At 47.5% G+C, this 17,242-nt stretch overlaps 1 protein-coding gene across 4 annotated transcripts in view; it reads left to right on the plus strand.

Annotated features, from left to right (window-relative positions):
• Positions 1-8,760: 8,760 nt before the first annotated feature.
• sbno1 (strawberry notch homolog 1) overlaps positions 8,761-17,242 on the plus strand; it is a 65,951-nt gene continuing 57,469 nt past the window's right edge. For 3 of the 4 annotated variants that reach the window (XM_084325403.1, XM_084325405.1, XM_084325406.1), the window contains exons 1-3: positions 8,761-9,087; positions 14,278-14,394; positions 14,599-14,703. In XM_084325403.1, coding sequence (XP_084181529.1) covers positions 14,278-14,394; positions 14,599-14,703 — 222 coding nt within the window. In that variant the 5' untranslated portion in view covers positions 8,761-9,087. Of the gene's footprint in view, positions 9,088-12,291; positions 12,428-14,277; positions 14,395-14,598; positions 14,704-17,242 lie in introns of those variants that run through there. The other variant, XM_084325404.1, reaches the window with a different exon arrangement.

Consider the following 17,242-nt stretch of genomic DNA (forward strand, 5'->3'; position numbering starts at 1 on the left):
GATGTGTATCGCTCTGGTGGTCATGCATTTGAATACAATACCCCACCGCTTCTCGGTTCCTCTTCCTTTCTTTATGTGCAGCGGGCCAAAGCAGTCCATACCCGTTGAGTGGAATGGCTTGTCACCGATTCGGAGGCGACATGGAGGAAGGTCAGCCATCCTTGGTATGCTGGGCTGCGCGCGCCACTTGCGGCAGTCTAGACATGTTCGCTGGAAGCGTCGTACCGCCTCTCTTCCTTGTAGGATCCAGTAACGACGTCTGATTTCCGCGAAGACTCTTTCTGCTCCTGCGTGATGTACATCCTCATCGTATTTCTTTATAATCAGCTCTGTGACCTTGTGTCGGCTGTTCAATACGATCAGGTTTTTAATGTCATCCGGTAGATTGGGGGCTCTGCGTAGGCGACCACCCACTCTGATGAGGGTATGAGCGTCGCTCTCGGGGGCCAGATGAATTAATCTGCTGTCGGATGGGACGGGCTTTCCTCCCTGTAGACAGGCCAATTCATCGGGGAACGAGTCTCTCTGGGCTCGCTGCAGTAGAAGCAATTCTGCTTCCTCGTAGTTAGCTGCTGACATATCAGCGGGGGACTTGCACTCCGGGTGGTACCGCAGGAATGTTCTTTGTTGTGCACTCTCTATGGACGTGCAATCGTCTATGTTAGGGTCGGTGGAGGCTACGGTGCTCAATCCACAGAACACAGACTTCTTATTTTCCACCTCCTCTGGACTTGCTTCCCTCGGGATAGGCATGGGCCACTGTCCTTCCGGGAGTCTTAGGAATGCGGGGCCGTCACTGTAGACATTGCGACGGGTGAGGTCATCCAGGGGCATCCCCCGGGTGATGACGTCAGCTGGGTTCTGTTTTGTATCAACGTAGCGCCACTCTGTTTCTCCGGTTAACTCTTCGGTTAAGTCTTGAATCTCGGTGACTCTGACTCCCACGAAGACTTTGTACTTGCATGAGTCCGATTTGATCCAGGCGAGTACTGTCGTGGAATCTGACCACAGGATTGTTCTAGACACCGGTATGGTGAGCTCACGTTGGATGAGCGTGGCTAGGTGCGCTCCGGCTAGGGCTGCGCAGAGCTCTAGGCGTGGGATAGATTGTTGCTTGCGTGGGGCTATTCTCGAGCGGGCGAGGACAAATGCTGTGTAGATCTCTCCCCCCCTTTCTTGGGCCCGCAAGTAGGCTACTGATCCGTATGCGACCTCTGAGGCGTCACTGAAGACGTGTAAGTCCATTTTACATGTCTCTGGCCTCACCGTGGGTGGGAAGTAGCTTCGGCGCATATTAACGCCTGGGAGTGAGTGGAGCTCCATCTCCCACTCTCTCCAGGTGGATGCAAGGTGTGCGGGAATGGGGTCGTCCCAGCCCTGTTCCTTGTCCCACAATGCTCGTACAATCATTTTTGCCCTGGTGGTGTACGGTAGAATACATCCTAGCGGGTCATATTGTCGGGCGAGTGTTGTGTACACACTCCGTCTGGTGGTCGGCGCCGCCGCCGGCCTTCCCTGCTCCGTAGTCAGGGGCTTGTGTCTGTAGTGAAGCGAATCTGTTTTGAATCGCCACACCAATCCCAGGGTCATCTCCTGGGCTTCTCCCGGGATTGTAGCCATCCAGGTCTCGCTGCTGGCTGCCTTGTCCTCGGAGGAGAGGCTGCGCAGTACTTGCGGATCGCTGCTGGCCCACTGCCTGAGATCAAAGCCGCCTTTGATCAATGAGGCGCGGAGTTTAATCAGGAGAGCCTCGGCTTCTTCCTGGGTTGAAAGGCTTTGTAGACAGTTGTCTACGTAGAAGCTGTTCTTTACGCTGTGTCGGACCTCTTCGTCCGCTGCTGGGTCCTCTGCTACATGTTTCTGTAGTGCAAATGTAGCACAGCAGGGGCTGCACGTCGTTCCGAAGGGGAGGACTTCCCATTGGTAGATGGCTGGGTGCTCATCTCCTGGCTTCTCTCTCCATAGGAACCGTAACAGGGGCTTGTCCTCCTCTACTAATCTCACCTGCAGGAACATTCCTTTAATGTCCCCGCTGATGGCCACCTTTTCCTGGCGGAAGCGGAGTAGAACGCCGAGTAGGGAGGGGCCGAGTGTGGGACCGGGCAGTAACTCTTTATTCAGATTTTGGGATCCGATCTGGTAGCTGCAGTTAAATACTATGCGGTCTTTACCGTTGTGATGGACCTTGTGGTGAGGCACGTACCACGATTCAGTGGTCTGGTCAGCCTCTTTAATGTCCATCTTTGTGACGTGTCCCGCTGTGATGAGCTTCTCAATCTCAGCGCGGTATACACTCTCTTGGGCGGGGTTCTTTGCTAAGCGCCGCTCCGTGTTCAGCAGGTACCGTTCTGTGGCGTCTGTCTTGGCGTGGAAAGTAGGCATTCCTTCTCGCCGCAGGAGTGGCGTGGCGTATCTCAACACGCCGTTGACCGGGACTCTCTTGGTCCCTGTCTCGAGGAGGTGAATGGCGTAAATGTCATCTTTAGAGCGAATGTCTTTCTTTCCGTTCTTAAAGGGCATTTGTTCCAAGGTCCATAGCCGCTCTACGTGTTGCAGGAGTGCGGTTTCTCCCTCTGTGACTCGGGAGTGGAGACATCTAGTGGCTGTACTTCGGTTGAGAGATTTGGCGAGCGGGCCTTGGAGAGTCCATCCCAAACGGGTCTCGACTGCTGCAGGACAGCCTCTGGGTCCGGTATGAACCCGGTCTATCGGGACAATGAGGTCTGCATGGTCGGAGCCTATCAACAGGGTCGGCATAGCATTGTCTATGAGCGGGATCGGTAACTTGCGCAGATGTACATATTTCTCCATCAGCTTGGCGACGGGGTATGTGTACCGCGACAGTCCTATTTCTTGGCTGGTGAAAGCGTCTGTAATCTGGTACCGTCGCTCAGGCTGGCCGCTTGCTGCGATAGAGAATGAGACATTCTCGCCCTTTATCGTCTTCAAATCTCGTCTTATTGTCCGAATTGTCATTTGGGTTTCGCTTCCCCGCAGCCCTAGCTGGGCCGCAGCGGAGGCGAGCAGAAGGGTCTTCTCTGACCCGTCATCGAGGACGGCGTAAGTGTCCAGGACTTTATTCTGGTAGCTTAGTGTCACACGCACTACTTTTAGGAGTACTCGGGCTCCACTGCTGCTGGCGGGATCGATGTACATGACGCTCGCTTTGCTGCTGGATGGTGCGGGTGAAGGGCGCCGTCTGTTACTGTCGTGAAGTATGTCCAGATGGGCTCCATCGCACTTGGTGCACCTTTTCTTTAAGCGGCATTCGGCTGCCATGTGTGAGCGCGCACAGCGAAAACAGCGCTTGTTGGACTTTATCCATTGACTTGCTTCCTCCGCGTTCAGCTTGGGGAAGGAGTCACATTGCGCTAGCCAGTGTTCTTTCTCACAGTAGGGGCACACTATCTTCCACTTCTCCGTTCTGGAGGGGGTACTGTGGCTCCTGCTGCTCGGTACTGACTCCGATTGGTGCATCACAGTCACCGATCTTCTTCCATCATTTAGTCGTCTGGTTCCCTCTCTGGAGCCAGGGGTGCTCCGTCCGAATGTATCTAGCCGTAGGCTGCTGACTTCTCTCGCCAGGAAGTCTGCTAGATCGAGGAGGTTCGGTTCGGGGCCATTCGGGTCTCGGTGGTCTCTCTGTCGCCTAAAACGCTCCTGTCGAGCGGGCGGCAGCTTCTCCAAGATCCTTTCCACATTTGAGTTGGCGTAAAGTTCATGCCTCCCCTTCTCTCTCTGCGCTCCCAACATCCCTACCAGGGACTGCACTCTGATGGACAGGTCGTCCAGTGCTCGATTGTCTATTGCTGGGGGTAAGCGGTCGATGTGTCGGATCTCCTGGATCACGTAATCCCATATGCGCCCATACCTCTGGTCCAATGCTACCAGCGCTGCTGTGTATGGGGTGGTGGAAGTCGCGTAGGCGAGCGCTATATTATGTGCGCGGGGTACCTTTAAGTGCTTCAGTAGGATGGCGTATTTGTGGCGTTCATCCAATACATCCACCAACATGGTCTCCAGACACATGCGGAGTTCTGTATACTGGGCCCGGTTCTCTTGGGTGAAGTCGGGTACCATAGGCGTGCCAATGTATGACGCTGACTGTGGATACATCGGCGAGCGTTGGGGGAGAGGCCTCCTAGGCGAGTCTCCTCCCGCTCCTTGGTATGGGCTGGTACCGGCAGTGTACCATGGCCCGCTTGTCCAGGTGCTGTTCCTCGGTGCGGGTCGTGCGTCGTGCTCACCCGTGTATAGAGTCGGGGGTCTGTAGCGCAGCTCCGCGGGAGTATAGCCTGGGCTGTACCGGACCTCCTGGTCCGGTAGAGTACTGTGCTGTCGTCGGGCGTGGTTCTCCTCCTCTTCCTCTTCGTCTTCAGTTAGGTCATCCAGTGCTTGTAGTCTCTGGTTTAGCCTCTCCACAGGATATGCTGCTCCTTCCCGGTTGCTAGGTCTCGCTTGGACCGGTGGGGGGAGGTGGTCTGTGGGGGGTATAGACCTCGTCTGTTGGTCATGTTCAGGGTTGTTTACTCGGCTAGGGGATGCCGCCCTGGAGGTGTGTCTAGACGAGTTCCTGGAGCCTCTGGCGGAGGGAGAGGGTGTTGTCCGTCTGATCAGCTGTTCTATTAGTTGCGCTTGCTGTCTGTCGCGCTCTGCGTCCCGTAGAGCACCAGCAGCTGCTCGCTGGCTGTCTGCTCGGTCTCGGGCCACATTCTCTTCCCTCTGAATGCGTCTTATTTCTAGACGTATATGCTCTTCTTCGCTCCGCTGCTGGATCTGCAGTCGGTCGCGTTCAGCAGCGGCGTTCAGGCTGATGAGGAAGGCCTGCTGTAGGGTCCTCTCTGCCTCGCTGGGGGAAGGCGGTTGTATAGGGGAGCCTTCCCTCGGGGTACTCCTTGCGGAGCCTTGGAGCTCTATCTCCACGGTGCTCTCCCCGTCTTCTTCCGTGCCGAGTTCTCTCTCGGTAGCGTTGTATTCCTCCCGGGACTCATCGGGGACTACTTCTTCAGTACTGGCGGGGTGTGAAGTCATGTCTGGTTCCCACTGGTCCCCACCGTGAACTTGGTCAGTTACATTAGAACCCGTAGGGGCCTCTATGGTCGGGGTAGTCTGGGCGTTGGGGTTAGACATACTTTTACTTTCTAGTTTTACCGCGTTTACTGTTAGTAGAAGACTAGGTTGTTGACTGACAGCGTAAGCCTCTAAGTACTGAGGGAGCCGTCGTTCGCGCTGCGGGCGTTGGTTAGGAGGATCGTTTCGTGGAGTGTTCATCATAGGCCATTTCAATATTAATAACACTATATTAATATTACACTAATTACCCTCCGGCTCGAAGGACCAATTGTAACTGAGGGGTACAATTCCCTGACTGTATTACTAGATATGATACTTACTACCACTACCTTTGTACTTAATATTCGGCCACCCAGTACTCGGCATAAATATATTATGATGAACACTGTCACGTAGATGAAACGGATCCAACACAAATGTACGAATTAGAAATAGGTCTTTATTTCTACACAGCGATGGTGTGTAGAGCAAGCACTTAATCAAATCAATCACATTTATGAATGGGAATTAGTATGCACTTTTATGGCAAGAGTATTCGTCGGTATATCAATAGAGAATGTCCAATCTCTGAAGGCGCAGGTGGTACATATACGACCTGGAATAGTTAAGGAAATAACAGCAATGATACTTCAATGATTATAGTCTGGATACACTAGGGGGGGTTAATCCGGTCGCTTGTAAGCCGACAGGAGTAGGAAGGGGGGGGGGGGTAGAATCCGGCTGCCTCATCCGGCCAAGGGTATCCCAGGTGAACCCACTGTAGTGCCGTTCAATGCGCCGGCGATCCTTGGACCACAGATGAAAGCAGATGGACTCTTTGTGGGCCGGCGTCCTCCGGTCCACGGAGGAGAGACGTGAAGCGACCTCGTCTTGCAGAGCGTCTCCTCACCTTGCGTCCTCTCCAGGGGGGGTTTCCAACACACGGCAGTGTCGGGGGTCTTCATCCATGGAATAATCAACGTATACAAAGCATAATCCGTGCCTGGGAAGGCGGGCTGTCGTCGGTAGAATAATCCGGTATACAGGTCCACTCGCTCGTCGGCTCTGGGGCTCCTCGGGTGCAGCTTCACGTGGGGTCAACCACCCTGGATAAGCAGCCAGTTCTCTGCCCGAAACGATGGGGTACTGACTACGGTAGTATTCTCACCGCACGAAGCACTATATATTAACAGACTATTATTAGCTTAATAGACTACGTCCAACTCGACGATATAGTGCCAAATATGACTATTCAAATATTAATATACACGATGTCTCAATACCGATGGTAGGCGAACTTGGCCTTACTCCCACACGTGGCGTCGCGGGGAGGCTTTACGTCTGTGACTCTATTGGAGGGTAAGAAACTGGACTGAAAAGGGAAGTCCTACTTTAGTAGCGCAGTATATATACGCACTATGAACAAATAGTCCCATTAGTGGTGCGGTAGCCAGATTCCTACGCGGAACTAGGACTTGTTCGTACATGTCGAGCGGTACGTTTGAACTGGGTCTGGGGGGTATGGCAGCCTGGCACCAAGGTCTCGACCAATAGTAGAATGGAGACTATTATGAGATGTTCAGTAGGCTAGAATGGATATTCAATGCATATTGTACAAGGAATATACAAGGGATATCAGGGAATATTAGAGAATATACAAATACAATTAAATATATATATATAAATAAATATATATATTCGGTTTAATCTGGCCCTTCACAACACCCTGGCTCTTTTATGTGTTTATCACATTTATTCTGGTCAAGGATGACCGACAGAAACAGGCTGAAAGGGTTCAGATGGGGGGGAAGACACTCTGGGAAAGGCACGGCTGCAGTCCGGGATTCGAACTCGCTAAACCCCAGATCCGTGACGAGCACGGTTGTCCACGGCGCCGAAATAGCGCTCGCGGTACGTGGTGAGCTACTGGAGCTCCCTACAACCAAGCTTCTTAAGGGGATGGGAGTGCGAGGACAGGCATTCCGACAAGCTGTCAAAACACTGTCAGAGGCTGCCGAACGAAGCAGCAGATGGCTATGGATTAAGAGAAAGGACCCCAATTGGGCTGCAAAATGACCATCGAGGGGTAAAAGCAGAGGGGGGCACACCTGGGACGCCAGGTGTTGCCGTTGAGCCCTTCGGAGGTGTCGTGGGCCTGTCAACGAAACACCAATGAAGGAGGGTGCCCACCTGAAGACCCCAGTGAAGCTTTTACCACTACCCCATTCAAAAAAGTGCTGATTATCTAAGGGATTGTAATATCTAGTCCTATAAGCTCAACCAAATATTGCATAGTATATTGTATATTGTACGGTAACTCAGTTACTCTATTCTGCATCGAACATTGTACATATGTATATACTGAACACTGTGTCTACGTACGTGACTGCTATTTTTACTTCTATTTTTACATGCTATACTATTTTATTTTATACTTATCTTTTGTCTAGCACAGTATCTGGAGCGTAACAGAAAGAAGCATTTTGTATAAAAGTATTCTGTACTTCTGTATGACAACTATTAAAGAAACTTGAACTTGAACTATTACTATTGCACTTTACTGTTACATTTGCACTCTGGATGCCAAACTTATTTTCTTTGTACTGTACTTGTGCTGTATATTGACATTGATTGATTGAACACTTTATTAACAGATTGCAGAATGGGTACAATACAGTACGGCTCAATACACACAGTTGTTAAGGGGATGCAGACCAGAGAAAGACTTTCGTCTTGTTTACATCAGGGTCCCCCATTTTCAATTAATAATGACATTAATGACATATGCAACATATATCTTGACATTTCTGACATACATGACACATACAGGTATACAGTAGTTACATTTGTGACATACAAGATATGCACATATACAGTACTGTTATCCTAACAGAAAATCCTAACATAAAATATATACACACGAGGGGGAGGAAACTGTACATTAGGAGAGGGTGGGTGGGTGGAAGGGGGGGTTTGTACATTTACGGGGGCCATACCGATATATATTATGACATTTATGACAATACATAAATGTATTGTACTGTTACATTTGTGACATACAAGATATGCAAATATACAGTACTGTTGAATCTAATCTAATCACATTTAATTTAGAAAAAATTTGATTTGTTCAAACCTACGTGGACCTCTAATCTACCTCTAGACTAGAGTGATACAGTGATACATATAACGTTACAGCATAATGCATATTAGTACATTATCTGTAGAGTAATTTAATAGTAGGCTGTAATAGGAAATTGTCAAAGTATTTTAATCCAATTTTAATCTCACTATGAATTGAAAATGGGGGACCCTGATGTAAACAAGACGGAAGTCTTTCTCTGGTCTGCATCCCCTTAACAACAATGTATTGAGCCATACTGTATTGTACCCATTCTGCAATCTGTTAAATAAAATGTTCATTCATTCCACTTGACCATTAACTCATTGGATAAAAAAAAATTCGATCATAAAAACCTACCACTCAGCCATATTGTAATTTTTTATTTCAAAGTGAATGATTTTTATGGGGGAGAGAGATAGAGAGAGAGAGAGAACCAAACTATTGTAAATGAGGCTACTCTCATTTTGACCTTACCAACATGGGGGATCGTTTTACATAATATTTCCCGAAAAGCACACTTCCGCATTGCTACTCAACGTCACATCCGCCAAAGATCGCAAATGGTCACGTGACGCTGGATTAGCTCTCCGTTTCTGCTAGCTTTTTACGGTTTAGTTATATAATATGCGCGAAATGTCAACTTTGTGGTTTCTATCGATTTATTTTCGGCAAAGGACACCCGGCGGCCGCTCGGAGAGCCGTTCGCATCGACACGGGGATCGACATTTGAACTTGAAAATAATAATTCCAGTTCTCCTCGGGGTGGTGGTGAACGACGTCACGTGACCAGCACGCGGAATGGTGGTTTGGTAAAAGAAAGATGGCGCGAGGTAGTTAAAACCAGCGGAGCCAGGAGGAGAACGAGCCTTTATCTAACTGCTGCGGTCATCAGAGCGGCCGTTAACTGTCAAGTGAGTTGTTGTTGTTATCGACGCATTTTTCTGTCGTCGACTAATTATTATTACTTCCTCGGGGTCATGACGTTGAAGTTGGTTCGTTGTCGTTACGTGTTATTATTTAGATGGTAAGCGGGTTGTTTCTTGAACGGCGGGTTGGGAGGAGGGCAACTCAGGGTCCAGCTGCAGCGCCGCAGAATCCTCTCACTGGGCAAGCCTGGCTGTGGCAGACACGAACCTACTTTCTATAAGAAGCAGCTCGGAGGTGCGCTGTTTTAAGTGAGCGTGTGTTATTATTGGATTGATTGAATATTTTTATTAACGTCCGCCTTGTTTCGAACTGGTTAGGCCCTCTTTCGAAGTCGGTTATGCTTAAGAGTTTGGAATCAGGGCTGGAGGTCTATCACCCTGCTCTAAAGAGAAACTCTAAAGATTGATTGATTGAAAACTTTATTAACAGATTGCAGAATGGGTACAGTACAGCTCAATACATACAATTGTTAAGGGGATGCAGACCAGAGAGAGACTTTCGTCTTGTTTACATCAGGGTCCCCCATTTTCAATTCATTGTAACATATATGACATACATGACATGCAGATAGACAGTACTGCTACATCTATACATTTATGACATACCAGATTTGCAAATACAGTACTGTTTGTGATACAAAAAGAGTCCAGAAAAAAAAGTATATACATTTGACGTAGAAACTGTACATTGGATTGGGGGGGTGGGGGGACTGTACATTGGAGGTGGGTGGGTGGGGGGGGGGGTTGGGTAGGAGTGGGGTACACTGTACAACTGTACAAACAAAACTGTACATTGGAATATTGACAAGACCATACTTGGTAATTTACTGTTTTTTTTATTTACTAAAGCATAACCGACTTCGAAAGAGGGCCTAAGCATAACCAGTTAGAAACAAGGCGGACATTAATAAAATGTTCAATCAATCCAATAACACACGCTCACTTAATAAAACAGCGCACCTCCGAGCTGCTTCTATAGAAAGTAGGTTGGTGGCTGCCCCACGGGCTTGCCATTGAGAGGATTCTCCGGCGCGTGATTTCCCCCCCCCCCCTGTAGCCTGTGTGCGAAGACGCTCTCTGATTGGTTAGCCGCGTACAGCGAAGACCCTCTCTGATTGGCTAGCCTCGTACAGCAAAGACCCTCTCTGATTGGTTTAGCGCCGAAGGGTCTCTTCCGCCTAACCTTAACCGACCCTAACCTTAACCGACCCTGACCTTGACCTTAACCGTCCGACCCTGACCTTAACCGACCCTAACCGTGACCTTAACTGACCCTAACCTTGACCTTAACTCCAACTCTAAGTAGGGCTTGGCGATATGGCCTCTAAATGATATAGTGATATTTTTTGGCCATATCACGATACACGATAAATATCGCGATATTTTGACATTTCCTCTAAAGCACTTAAAAATGCTTGATTTAACCCTTTGATGCATACAGTCACGCCAATATGATGATTATAATAAGTCCCTGAGAGCCAGCCCCCCCCCCCCCCCCCCCCTCGGGTTTTGTTCTAGGTTTGCGTCTTGATCGTCTAAGCTGCTGTAGGTGATGTCACACTCTAATGTATACAGGAAGAGTTTAACACACTGAGATGGAAACTGTATGATATAAAGAAACGAATAACTAATAAATATGAAGTTATGTTTAAACTTCTGTTGTCAAGCGTCGTCAATATAACCTTTCCTCACGAATGGAACTAGTGTTGTGGAGTCCGCTTTGAGCGGTTTCCAGGGTTAGCAGCTAACGTTAGCTTAGCATAGTCATCATGGATAACTTGGATAGCAGCTAACGTTAGCCCATTGCTCGTGTCAATTCAATTGCATGTCATTAAAGGTCCGCGCTGGTCTGTCTAATGAAAATACAATTGCATGTCATTTAAGGTCCGCGCTGGTCATGTGTCTATAATGAAATGAGAGGACAGCTCTGCGCAAAAGCAAGTCTCATCTCAGGCCCCGTTTAGACGGAAACGCTAGCAGGTGAATCCGCAAAAATATTTTTGCGGATGTGCCTTTCGTTTATACGGAAACGGCGTTTTTACGGGGTGAAACCGCAAAAAAGTGAGACTACCTTCCAGGGTGGAATTCCTAGAAACGCAAAAGCTTTGCGATCTCGTCTAAACTATCAAAACGTATAAATCTGTTAAAACGATGACGAAAGGGTTGTCACGGCTGTGGTCGCGCGTACTGCTTACGTCACAGGTAGCAGGTATGCGCCAGTAGCCGAGACGTAAACAAAGCAAGTATGTCTGACTTATATCAACGGAGATCACCTGAAGGCTACATTGGCAGTACTTTTAACCCTTTCACTGCCACACGAGTCACACGACAGAAGGTTAACCCTTTACTATCACACAACCGGCTGTCGTGTGGCAGTGAAAGGGTAAATACACAAGAATCTGTCCCGCGGCGTCTGTGAGTCTGTGAGTGACTCTGCTTTGGTGCAATCACATTCCCCATCCACAGTCTGCGAATCAGAGGCAGAGTAGGGCGGGTCTTCACAGCACGTCATGTGACATATGCGCCAATCGTGTGACAGTGGGGCTCCGTCGTCTCGAGTCGTTACAGCGTCGTCTGCACGCAGAATTCCATCCCAAAACGCTCGTCTAAACGTAAAATTAAAAGTGAAACCGCAAGATGACCTTTGCGGTTTCTGTTCACAAAACGCTCGTCTAAACGGGGCCTCAGCCGCAAAGGGACAACATATACTCGATGTGTAATTTACTACATCTCATGTAGAACAAGCCGCGATACATCGAGTATACCACTTCGAAAGAGGGCCAAAGCATAACCACTTTGAAGCAGAGAATATATATGTACAAGGCGGAAGAGACTCTTCGGAGCTAAACCAATCAGAGAGGGTGAATGAATGAATGAGAACTTTATTTAACAGATTGCAGAATGGGTACAATACAGTAAGGCTCAATACACACAATTGTTAAGGGCATGCAGACCTGAGAAAGACGTTTGTCTTGTTTCCATCAGGGTCCCCCATTTTCAATTCATATAGACATTTATGACATACACAACATACATGACACACGGCTAGCCAACATAGGCTACGGGGAAAAAATCACGCGCCACAGGCTTGCCCCCCAGTGAGAGGCTTCTCCGGCGCTGCAGCGGGACCCTGCTCCAGCTAACAGTTAGCTCTCGTGCAGCAGCAGTGACACACGGCGTGACTGAGCAGCAGCGTCAACACCATCACAACACCGCGGAGCAGCAGCAGCAGCGAACACACGGTCACACACCGCCTCCTCGGAGCTAACGAGCTAGCTTAGCTGGCGACCTCGGCACAGCTCAAAGAAACACAAAGCTCCCCAAGGTTAGCTCATTTGTTGGGGGATACATAACAAGAAAGTAACGTGACTGTATATAGTTTTGTCAGCTGTCCCCGTTTTATTACATGGTGACGTTGTTACCGGGTAACTAACGCTAGAACTGTTAAGTAAAGTTAGCGATGAGTGGGTTTTATTAACATAACCCAGCCGTTGCTACTACTACTAGCAAGTGCCTGGTCAGCGAGTGAAGTTATGTCAACAAGTCAATCTTGATTATGTTGCGATTCTCAAAGGTAACTAAGGGAGACGACTCGTTATAGCCATCATCACGAGTCGACTGTTGGGGTTTGTTTAAAACGTGAAGGTGTCTGGAAGACACACAGCAGTTAATAACGTTGTTGTGGCCACATGTGTTAGTTAGCAGACTGTGTTGCGATTTTAAGTTATTATGGAGACTGTTTATTACTCGCTGAACGTGGTGGTTATGTAAGCTAACGTTACGTTATGGCTGGCTGTTTAAAACATTAAACCATGTTGATGTGTGGCTAGCAGCAGCAGGCACATGATACAATGCTAACGTGCTGCCAGGTCAATTATTTGGGGCTAATGTTATTAACGTTACAATAATAATGATGCATAAGCGCTGCGGCGATCACTAATAGAAGAATAATAATAATGTAACATGGCTAGATATTATGCTGCTAACGTTGGTGTAACGTTACGTTCTTCTGAGATAAAAGAGTGATTATTCGCCTTAGCGTTGCACCATGACCGGTTCTGTATTGGACCATGCGGGGTGTTGGGTGCAGTGTCCTCTCAGACCGTTTGACTAGTAGTAGCTACAAGCTAACGAGGCTGGTGTGTGATGAATTGAAAATGGGGGGGGGGGCGATTGTAAACAAGACTAAAGTCTTTCTCTGGTCTGCATCCCCGTACTGTATTGTACCCATTCTGCAATCTTGTTAATAAAGTTATCAATCAATCCATGGTGTTGGTGGGAAAGCCGTGAGTCAGACCAGGAAGTTGAAAAGGCAAAGCAAGAGAGTGCAGCTCCCTCTGCAAACACGTGCCTCTCTCACTCTCTGGGTCACTTTGCAACTCGTCCCACGCTGTGTGGGTGACACTCCGGGATTATAGAGACGAGACTGCTATCGGGAATCGGGATCTGCATGGACGACGTTGTGTCTTCGTGTTGCATCATTAGCCAACGCTGCAGTGTTGTTTTTTAAGATGACTTGGTAGAACTCTATTTTCAGTCCTACTGTAGGCGTTCTTCTGTGAGAAGATAGCAGCAGGGCAGCCCCAGTAAACACGGAGGACAATGTCTATAGAGTAACGTTCTTGGAATATTTGTGGTTGTCTTTGATCAACTTTTGCAAAGGTTTGTCCCATTAATGCTTAATTGATTCAGTCTTGAATGGATCCGACTAGTTTGTTTTTCTTTCTTTCTTCTACATGTGTGCTACACATAGTGCTTGGGGCCTGTTATATAGCTTGTGTGCTTGTTTTGATCTAGGCTTGATGGGCTATTTTGACCATAGCACCATCACGACTTGTGTTTTGATTCTCCGATGGACTGGAATGATATTTAAACCATCGGATTGCCACATGTTCTGTCTGTAGTCTCTGATGACATTGTCATTTATTAAACATTGAGTGATTGATTGAACATTTTATTAACAAATTGCAGAATGGGTACAATACAGTACAGCTCAATACATTACACACAATTGTTAAGGGGATGCAGACTTTCGTCTTGTTTACATTCAGGGTCCCCCATTTTCAATTCATCATATCATGAGTTACTCCGCTACTAATGTATTTTGTATGCATGCATATTATATACTACACTGTTTTTGTAATAAGCATTTTGTTGTTGTACGTATTGTTTCAGATGATGGATCCTGGACAGGATTTGCTTCTGGCTGCCCTAAGCGAGAGTGGCATTTGCCCAAATGACTTGTTTGATTTTGAACTTCAGGATGTTGCACAGCCCTCCTCTACTCAGCAGGTAAGGGGGTTATGAGACTCGTATTGTGGCAAAACATCAGAGATGGCGGCTCTCTTTCCTAGCAAAAACTAAATTATTCTCCATGCCATCCTTAGATGGCTACATTGTCTAAGCTCTTTCATTTCTTGTGGAAGCGGCTAATGAAGTTATTTGAGTCATTCCTTTATGTGGTGTTTATAATTGTACTTTATTGCCCTCTTTCAGTCCATCTCCCTCAGTGCCCTGGATGTTGGCCGGGGGACGGAAGCGTTGGGAGTCTTTAGGACAGCCCCTCCACCCCTACCTTGTACTCCCATAGTCACCTTCCGGGTAAGTTCAATCAGCGGCTCCCCTCCTTCTTGTTGGTTGTTGCCAACAAACAAAACAACACGTTTAACATCATTGCAGTTGGCCTGTCTCAAACCCTGCCCTCTTTCCTTGATCCTCTAATCACAACCATCGCTTGCCTTCCCTCTGACAAACTGTTGCACACTCACTCTTTCATGCTATTCCACCCTGCATCCCTTTTCCATCCCAGGCTGCTGCCACCGCAAATACCTTACGAAACAGTGTGGAACACTTGATAACATTCTATCACAGTTTATAAATCAAATGTATTTGTAAGGCCCGACAACACACGTTAATGTCCCCATGGGCCGGACAAGTCTTCTTTAAACAAGTCAAGAAGAAACATCACAATAAATCGAGAACAAAACAAAAACACCATAAAGTCCAAAACATTTAAAATAAATGCAACACTCTCAAACATACCCCACGCGAAGGTAAGGAAAAACTCAGTAAAATCTAGCAATAGGAAAAAATGCACCACAGGCAATGTGGAGGAGAGAAACCTTAGAAGGGCCGTTCAAGGGGGGATCTCCCTTCTTAGATGTCGGTGATGGTAGTGTTGCAATAAAACAGGCGAACCAATTGGTAAGCATGCACTAATAAGTGTATTTTGAAAGATAAAAAAAATAGAGCTGATGGCGGATCTATTTGAGGCAAGTGTGCGGCGCAGAGAGGGTCTCATGCTTTGATCGACACCAACGGCCTACGTTGTGGACTAACGTTACAGACACGCGTTTGGATCGAGCTGAAGACATGCTTGGATCAACACAAGATTGATATCATATAGCCCTTACCTTGACTAGGATGTACCCCAAAAAGAATATTCCAATTATCTGATCGCGAGTCCAAGTAGTGTCCATCGTGTCGCCAACATAATCCACCACACATCATGTGTCGGGAGCATTTGATTCTTCTCAATCTGATCGTTATAACCGCTGAGCTTGAGCAAAAATAAATAAAACGACCCAGACCCATTAGATCGACGCACAGGCCAAGATGCAAGGTTTCAAAGGGTGCTCAATACCGCCGTCTAGCTGTATGCGGCCGGTATTGCACTTTGGTGACCTCAGACTCATTCCCTATGCTATGGTAACAACAGGCTCCCTGGGTGGATAATGAATAAAAATATCGAAGGGGAAACGACCCACCAACACGTTTTTGGCACTCAACGGTCGGGGCCCAGAAACGTGTCGTGTGATTGGCACCCAAATTGCCAGTCAGATCTGGCTTGAATAGGAAGCCAGTGTAAGGCGGACAAAACTGGTGTGATCAAATTTTCTAGTTTTAGTTAGTGCAGCCACATTTTGCATGAGTTGAAGATTTTTTTTGACGTTTTTTTATCTGCATTAAGGAGTAGAACATTTTGCGACATCCACTTTTAATGGCAAGCAGGCAAGATTGTGTAATTGGGAGTAATCGTTTGGCTTATAGCAGGGTATATTCGGGGTATTACAATATTAAAAAAATTTTGCACAGGTGTTACATTGGGGGGGGGGCAGCCCGGTTGTCGGGAGATGAAATAATATTAAATATATTAATTTATTTTGTATTCAAGTCGTTGTTTTTTGCGTGGCTACCGGGAGCTTAATGCGTCTGGCGAGAGCTTGTATGGAACGCACATGAATTTAAATTGGCGTGCAAGTGCAGCTGCCAGTTCAGTGTCACTATTTTCTTTTCCACCTCAAAAATATATCCAGACTCCGGCCATCTCTCCCTGACTCCGTAGTGGAGACACTCATCCACTCTTTTATCACTTCCTGTTTGGACTACTCCAAATTCAGTCCTTGCAGCGCTACCCAGCAATGCCCTGAACAGGCTGCAATATGTACAGAACTCAGCTGCTAGCTAGGGTTCTCACCCGCACCAAGCCCTGGCACCACATCACTCCCACCCTCATCCACATCCACTGGCTTCCAGTCAAGTCCCGCATTGACTTTAAGATCCTCCTCATCACCTACAAATCCCTTCACTTCCTTGCCCCCCGGTACCTAGCCGACCTTCATCCCACTCCAGAGGCTGCGGTCCTCTGACTCTGGTCTCCTCTCCATCCCCACCACCAACCTGCACACTGTCGCCACACCCACCCTCTGGAACTCTCTCCCTCCAGACATCCGCAACGCTATATCCCTTAGGGATGGGTACCGAATTCGGTACTTTTGAGGTACCGAACCGAAACACGTCGGTACTACCGAGTATCGAATCAAGTGAGAAACCGAAAAAAAATTAAAAAAGGAATTAAAACAAATTTTTTTATTTTTATTTATTTATTTTTTTTACTTTTTTCTTTTCATGTCAACGTTCACACGCACAATATATGCTTACCTAGGATTTGACTTGATTCAACAACAAAGCAGTCGGAGCAATGACAAGCCGAAAACTGTCGAAATTGTAGTTATTTGAAGTTTGGATTTTTTTTTTTACGACAAATTAAATTTCTTGAGACTAAAGTACCGAAAAAAGGTACCGTTGGGTACCGGTATCGATTCACAGGTACCGGTATCGGTTCAAATGTGAAAGGTAC

The sequence above is a fragment of the Notolepis coatsorum genome, assembly GCF_963971535.1.
Source record: "Notolepis coatsorum genome assembly, chromosome: 11".
Lineage (NCBI taxonomy): Eukaryota > Metazoa > Chordata > Actinopteri > Aulopiformes > Paralepididae > Notolepis > Notolepis coatsorum.